At 40.7% G+C, this 7918-nt stretch overlaps 1 protein-coding gene across 1 annotated transcript; it reads left to right on the top strand.

The window, feature by feature from the left end:
* Nucleotides 1-383: 383 nt before the first annotated feature.
* Nucleotides 384-7166, top strand: CCKAR (cholecystokinin A receptor). Its single transcript, XM_054824296.1, has 5 exons — nt 384-794; nt 1541-1792; nt 3782-4043; nt 5204-5331; nt 5941-7166. The coding sequence occupies exons 1-5, from the start codon at nt 674-676 to the stop codon at nt 6447-6449; spliced, it is 1272 nt and encodes a 423-aa protein (XP_054680271.1). The 5' UTR covers nt 384-673; the 3' UTR covers nt 6450-7166.
* Nucleotides 7167-7918: the final 752 nt, after the last annotated feature.

Genomic DNA, 7918 nt, shown 5'->3' with positions numbered 1-7918 from the left:
TGAGATAAATGTAACAGCTCTTGTTTTTCTGAGCAAACCCAGTCTTCAGTCTGCTCTGAAAAATATGAAGATAAGAATCATTTTCATGTAAGGCATGCAAAATCTTCACTCTGGTTTTCTCTTCTCTGCCCTTTTATTCAGCTACTCTTCCCATTTTAAATGTTGTGGGTTGAGAGATGGATTTATCACTCTCATCACTCACTGGTTGTGATTTATTGGCCGTGGCGTAACAGACCCCCTCTGAGAAATATTGCAGAGACATGAGTAGAAGCAATCTTGCAAGGGGTTAATGCTGTAATCTTTTTCTAGCCTGTTTATAATCCCAACAGTAGTCCAGTAACAGAAGAGGGTGGATCTAAAAAAGTACCGGAGGGGATGTGTGTGTGTGTGTGTGTGTGGATGTGCGTGCATACGTGTGAGCGTGTATGTGCACGCATGCTTTGCTTTTCTGAACTGCCTTGTGTGCCCCTGGAATAAATCTTGCTCAGCCTGAGCAGGACTCTGTGTGCCGGGCGCTCCTGACGGAGAGTGAGAAGAGCTTCCTTGCACGACTGCCTCTCTTGTGTTTCTCCTGAAGATTTCATTCAGAAATGTGTTTGTTTACCGAAAGAATGGGCAGATAGTTACAAACCCACCCTCTTCCTCAGCAAAGCTAACCTGTGGATACTGAAGAATGGAAATAGTTGATGCTAGCTTCCTCGGGAACGGTACCAATATTACTGCTTTCCTGTGTGATATCATCTTGGAAAATGACACTTTTTTCTGTGTGGATGATCCACCTTATCCTTCTAAAGGTATGTATAGAAACATAGATTTTTTTTCTGGCAGTTTTAGTTCCAGCTGGAAGTGGATACTATGGAAAGAAACAGCTACACAAGGCTTTTTCTGTGAGGGAGTGCAGAATCAACTGCTTGCTGATTAGTTACAGTGAGAAACAGGCAGGGAATAATTTAGTATGTGCTGGTTTTCCAAGTTAAAAATTGAACTAGAACAAAATTTGGATATAATGGAAAACTAAACCAGTAGTACTGCTGGCCACAAAATGTAAACAGCTCTGCTAAGGACTTGGAGAAACATGATTTTTACTTTGAGCAATTCAGTAACAGTGGAGTTATCTGATCTGATACCGTGTATGAAAGTGATTAAATATGAAATTATAGCACTCTGAGGCTGACAAAATATTCATGTAATGAAATGTTTTTGATTGCTGTATCGTTTCTTACTTCAGCCTAAAGGAGGATCTCCCACGGCGTGAGTGGTGCACAGTAAAGTAGCGTGAGCAGTGCACAGTAAAGTAGCGTGAGCAGAACGTGCTTTCAAGAAGTTGTGTTTGGCTCTCCAAATGTACATTGTACTGCATGTATTGTATTTTAATGTTATGTAATTCAGGGAGATCAGAAGAAGTTTAAGAATTTCAGAATTCCTTGTAAAGGTATAAACCTTAGTAAAACTGAATACAGAAAGGCTTTTACCTTTCGGTTAAAGGACGAAGCATGAGCTGTATACTGCATAACTCATTTTTCCTCATGACAATTTTCAGATTTGCATCAGATAATTCGGATTCTGCTGTATTGTTTGATATTTCTGCTCAGCGTTTTGGGGAACATTCTGGTAATTACAGTGCTGATAAGAAACAAGCGGATGAGAACAGTCACCAACACGTTTCTGCTGTCTCTAGCAGTCAGCGACCTGATGCTCTGCCTTTTCTGCATGCCATTCACCCTCATTCCCAACCTGCTGAAAGATTTTATTTTTGGTAGCGCTGTTTGCAAAACTGCCACTTATTTCATGGGTAAGTCTGGGAAGTTTGCACTTATTTTGAAGATGGACTAGTGAGATAGGTGAGAAAGTCATTAAAGACCAGTAAGAAGCTGATTGTTTCCATCTGCCATTGAACAGTTACCAAAATCACCAAGAAACAACTTTGTAGCGCAGATCTTCATGGTTCTGGTTTCTCCAGTCTGATCCGCAAAACGCGGAGGCACCCACGTAATTTTAATGACATACAGAGGTGTTTTGCTGGGTCAGGTTAAGTGAGAAATATGTTGCGTGATCAAGCTGTAATGAGGAACCCTGCCCATGCGCTTGCTATCCCGTCACGGGGAGAGTAATTAGCAGTGTTCAGGTCACCCATCAGAAACGACGGGGTTGTACAGGCCTCGCTAAGGGCGGGTTTTGCCCACAGGTTTTTGGTAGCAGTGATACAAGAGAAAAAAAAGAATTAGTCCAAAGCAGGTGTCATTTGCGGAGCTGGAAGTTAGAGCAAGAGCTTTTTGAGAACAGACCAGGTGTGATCAGAGCTCACCAGGAGACCGCAAAGTACAGATACGGGTTTTAGAGGGCGACTTTGAGAAGCATCACTTTTATATGCCTTGCTCCTTGGGTTGTGGAGCCAAGAGTTTCAAAATGCCTGGATTGTGTATGTCTGTGTAAGTGATTTTGTCTCACTTCCAATATTTCCTGTGCGTTTGCTTCTTTCTTGGGGGGGGGGGGGAAGAAAGAAAATAAAAGAAGAACATTATGTAAAGTTTTTGCTACCTTGGGAGACCCTCAGTTAATTACAGAAACCTTAGGTCCCCTTTCAACCTGTGCCCTTGAGAACTTTGATGTAATGTGAAAGTACACACCAAAGTGTGCGAATGGGAAATCAACATCTTTTTGTAGATAAAACCAATAAAACTAAAGGCCATGTTTAAACAATTATAATGAATTGCTGCCATAAATACCACAAAACATTACTGAAGCATTGTCATCCTTCTCTTATTTCACACTGTGCAAATTATTTTATAAAAAAAAATCCAGTGAAATATTCTCGAACAGGAAGTTTTTCATTATGTCAGAATGTGGATATTTCCCATTAGCAGTTCAGGCTAACAGAGGCGTCAGTCGACAGACACTGACATCCATTGCATCACCTATGCTCAATTTTTCACTATAAAATGTAAGACGACTTATTTTTAATTACAGATAATTTGTGTAAAGCAAAATGTAAAGATAGTGGCATTTTATATTTCAACCCACATTAGAACATTCACAAAGACTATTAAATGAAAGCACTTTCACTGAAAGAAAAATTTCTGAGAAAGTTAAGAAGAAATATTTATAATCTTGCAGTGATAAACGGGGGCCCCTCAGTGACAGAAATACAGACCACTGCATTACATTTTATTATATACGAATAGCAGAAATTAAGGGCACCTGAAGGACAACAATTCTGCTTCATGACTTAATTTCTCCTGCTTTGTAACTCCATTAGCATCTAATTTAAAAACTGATAACATATTTAATTCTCTTAAATGAGAAAATCAGATCACTACTCAAGCAGGACACTTAAAAAAAAAAAAACAACAGAAGAGGGACTATGATCTTTTGTGTTAAAAGAGTAATTAACAGCATAAGCCCACTGATTTCAAATGCTTGTTGGAATGTCAGTGTGATTAGTGAAGTGGATAAACCACAGTAGCAAAGAAAAGAATTAGGAGGAAAAGTGTCTTCTTTCCCTGTTACCAGAATTTCATGGTTTGACAGAACGAATCTTTTCTCTTGGTCTTCTGGAGTTAGGGAAGCACAGAGGAGGAACACCAGTCCGGAGACCCAGAGCCATTGCCCACACATGCTTCGCTGGCTTAACCAGTACGATAGTTACAAATATTTTAGCTTACAAATAGTTTGCTGTGTTTTTAATTTTCTACATGCATATAGAAAGTTAGCAAGACTATTTGAAAATAACACGAACTTTTAAAACAAGAGACTAACCATTTTCTTTGTTTTATATATGTAGGTGTCTCCGTAAGCGTATCTACGTTCAACCTGGTGGCCATATCTTTGGAGCGATACAGTGCCATTTGCAAACCTCTGCAGTCCAGGGTCTGGCAGACAAAATCTCACGCCCTGAAAGTGATTGCTGCTACCTGGTGTGTTGCCTTTACCATCATGTCGCCGTACCCGATTTACAGCAGACTGGTACCTTTTACCAAGTATAACAACACCACAGCAAATATGTGTCGGCTCCTTTGGCCAAGTGATGTCATTCAGCAGTCTTGGTAAGACATAACTGACTGTTAGCAAACGCATAATTATCGGTGGAAAACAGGATTTCACGGTAGCATTAAGCCTATTGAAAATCAAGTATTAACCTTTAGCAAACATTTACACTTCTATCATGCTTATTTAAGAAGCAAAAAAAAAAAAAAAACCAAAAAACCAAAAACCCAACGTATTTTTAAGCTGCTTACATTTTGACACTTGTATGACTTTTCCCCTGGCATAGGAAAGATACCCAACGTGGCATTGATTCTCACGCTGTGGTCTGCTAAGGCCCTACCATAGCTGTAGAGAGCATCTGTCACTCTTCACATAGGAATACTGCTTTCACTCATTTGTACATAAACTTAAATATTTTCAGAGAAATCCTTGATTAATCTTTGAGAAACACAGACACATGCAAGCACCCCTCTGTTTGTCTGGAGGTCCTCTGAAGCAGAGGAGGAGCATATGAGAACTTGGAGAGGTTGCAAATGCCCTTCTTGAGAACTGAACCCTTGTGGTCACTTATGGAGAATAGGGGCAGGGAGATGAGGGGAGAGACAGTGCTCCAAGTCCTCTGTGTCCAGGCAGAGTAAGTAAATAGTAGCACGGTCGAGCAGCAACGTTACTTAGACATCGTGTCCTTGCACGATGACTGAACACTTTAACTGAGAAGGTGTAAGATTTTTTTGGATACTGAAGGTCAGTTGGAACTGGGAACAAGATTAAAGTATGCACCTCTTCCGTAGGGTGTATCCACAAACACAGCAAATTTGTATTAATGCTTTCGGTAGTCTCAGGTATTCGGCAGTATGAGTTCAGATGAGGAGGGAGGGTGCAGGGCGAAATTTGGTTCCAGCAGGGAGCCTCACTCACTCATGGGCAGAGACACCTTCGTCCCCCTCAGAGCCCTACAGGAGGGCCCATCTGCTCCGCGCCTGCGGCGGCAGGGTGACGGGTGTTTTGCAGCCACGATAGCCTTGTTCCTGCTGCACTTTTCTGGGCGAAGGAGGAGGAGATTTCCAGAGCTGTCAAAATGATGCTTGGTATTAGCATGAAAAAATTTCAGAAAAATCTTGAAATCCTGCCCCCCCCCCCCCAATTCTTACCTGGAGAAAAAGGAGTTTTTCTGGTTTTGTGCTGTTCCCTGGTCTCAGTTTGTCTTTTGATTCTTTAGGTACACTTTCCTGCTACTCATACTCTTTCTTATACCTGGGATTATAATGATGGTTGCGTATGGCCTAATTTCTTTGGAACTCTACAGAGGAATAAAATTTGATGCCAGCCAGAAAAAATCTTCACGAGGTAACAATACATTTAGGTTTGGGGGCTTTTTTAAGTTCAAGTTGAAGATACGAGCAGTCATCCTGAGGCTACTAAAATTTTCTATTTGCGTAAATGATCATTATGGTCAGTTATGGTTGTGAACCTGCCAGATGCATTTGGTGATTGAAGTTATTCCATTATTCACTAGCAAATAATTCCTCAACGATGGCTTGTTTGCAAGGACTCTGAACAAGATACATTAAATTTCTAATTAGCTTATTATAGAAATACCAAGATTTTTTTTTCTGGCCATGGATGAGGACTATTTCTATCAATAAACACCATGATAAAAATTGTCAAATTAAGATACAAGCATGGAATTTTGAAAACAATCTTCGGTGAATACTTGAGCAAACAGTGTTCTTACATCCTTTGCATCAATTTGTATAGAGTTAAGATGTGAGAATATTGGGAGATAGTGGACGCGGAGCAGCTGTTGCAGAGGTAGGCCAGTGCTTTCTCTGCAGCAGTTGTTCAGGCATGAATTATGTTATTTATTTAGACTTAGACGCCATTCTTTGTTTTTTATTTTTAATCACTGTTCAGAGATATTTTGCCAACCATTTAAGCACTAATTTATATGTACAGAAAGCGCCAAATACGAGGATGGAGATGGATGCTACCTCAACAAAACCAAAAGAAAAAGGAAAATGCCGTTGCAGCAGCTCTCTGTTACTAGCCATAGCAAAATAGACAGGGTGAGAAGCAGCAGCTCTTCTGCCAACTTAATGGCCAAGAAACTCGTCATCCGCATGTTGATGGTGATAGTGATTTTGTTTTTCCTTTGCTGGACTCCCATCTTCAGCGTCAATGCCTGGCGCGCGTTTGACACCACCTCGGCAGACCAGCGTCTCTCAGGGGCTCCCATCTCCTTTATCCACCTGTTGTCCTACACTTCCGCCTGCGTGAACCCGATCATATACTGCTTTATGAACAAGCGTTTCCGCATGGGTTTTCTAGCCACGTTCACCTGCTGTGCAAAGCAAAAGCCCCCTGCGATACGGGGAGAGGTTTGTGACGAAGAGGAGGGGAAGACAACAGGGGCTTCGCTCTCCAAGTGTTCTTACATGCACATGAACGCATCTGCACCCCCCTGAGCTGCGTCAGGAGAGGCAACGAGTGGCCCGCAGAAATTCGAGTATCTATCATCTGGGCTTGGAAAGTGACTGTGGCATCAGCTGAACATGATTTAGTTCTGAGGTAATGAAACACTTCAGCTGACAGTAAAGGCAGTGAGAATTTTATGGGAAAAGGATGCTATCACTGTCTGAGCTTTATATCACTTTCCCTTCAAAAGTACAAAGGAGGAAGAGGGCTCTTTGAAGATAAGGGACTTTATAAAAAGCCTTAGAAGATGCTCTATTTGTCATAAATTCTCCTGTAAAAATTGGTGTCCTTTACATCAACAGTTTCGCTCAGTTTTCGGTTGCAGTTCTGAGTATCTCTCAACATTTCCAAGACGCTAATAGATTCTCCTCAAAGATGAATAGATGTATTGCAGTCTTCACTTTAATATCTATGCCTCATAATCAAAATCTTTCAGTTACATTTGTAGTATTTTTTCACATTATTTTAGCTGAGCTAATACATATTAAGATCACTTTGGTGTCACAGTCAATTAAAAGAAGAATTTTGGGGTGGGGAGAATGGGCTTGTCCATGTGAAAATAATGCTTTTAAGTAAAATAATTTCATGTTGGTTTTTTTCTTTTTTAATAAAATGAAAATAAATATTGGTGACTTTGTGGATGGAATGCATTCTTCACTTAGGCACTAACCTAAATGAACGTAATTTAATGTATTTTTGGTTTAAATAAACCCCATAGAACAAGCACAAAGAAGTGGCTTTCTTCTGCGCAGCTGCAAGCACCCACACGTGCAAGTGGCAAGGTCTTAGATAAGCCCCAAAGGCTCGCGTGGAAGTTGTCACGCTGGGAAGCACAGGGATGACCACTTGGGATAATGGCAAAGGGATGATTTTACGAAAGACACAGGACTGAAGACAACGTAGGCAGAAAGAGCAGACGCAACGAGCAAAGGCTGAAAGACTTTGTCAGAAAACATAGTCTTTCTAAACTTCAGAATAACTATTTTCTCCAACTACACATACTTGTAAACAGAGTCCACATATCAACACACCCCCCCTTTAAATGATGTAATTATTTTACTGCGCATGAAATGCAGTCTCTTTCCTGCGCGGCGCACAGGCGAGTGTGGGTGCGCAGGTCTTGCCCTTTGCAGAGCTGGGCAGAAGTTACAGCATTTACTTTGTTTTATGAAAATATCCTGTTGGAGATGCTTCTATCTTCTGGCTGAATCGGTATCATTTAAAAGACTTGTTATTAGACAGAGATTAAATTTGAGCACAGCGTGGAATGTAGATGTGGATATTAAATATAAATATTAAACCCCTCTCAAGGTTTTTAATCAGGAAAATCTGATCTCTTTACAGAATGATTTTAAATTGGAAATATAAAAAGTTTGAGTTCCAGGGACCCAGATCCATGTTCTGCACTCAGTTATTATCTGAAACAGTTTACCCATACAACTTAGCACACGACTTTGTT

This window comes from Grus americana, chromosome 4 (assembly GCF_028858705.1).
Source record: "Grus americana isolate bGruAme1 chromosome 4, bGruAme1.mat, whole genome shotgun sequence".
NCBI lineage: Eukaryota > Metazoa > Chordata > Aves > Gruiformes > Gruidae > Grus > Grus americana.
Note: the sequence above shows the minus strand (reverse complement) of the source record. Positions and strands in the feature narration are given on the sequence as shown.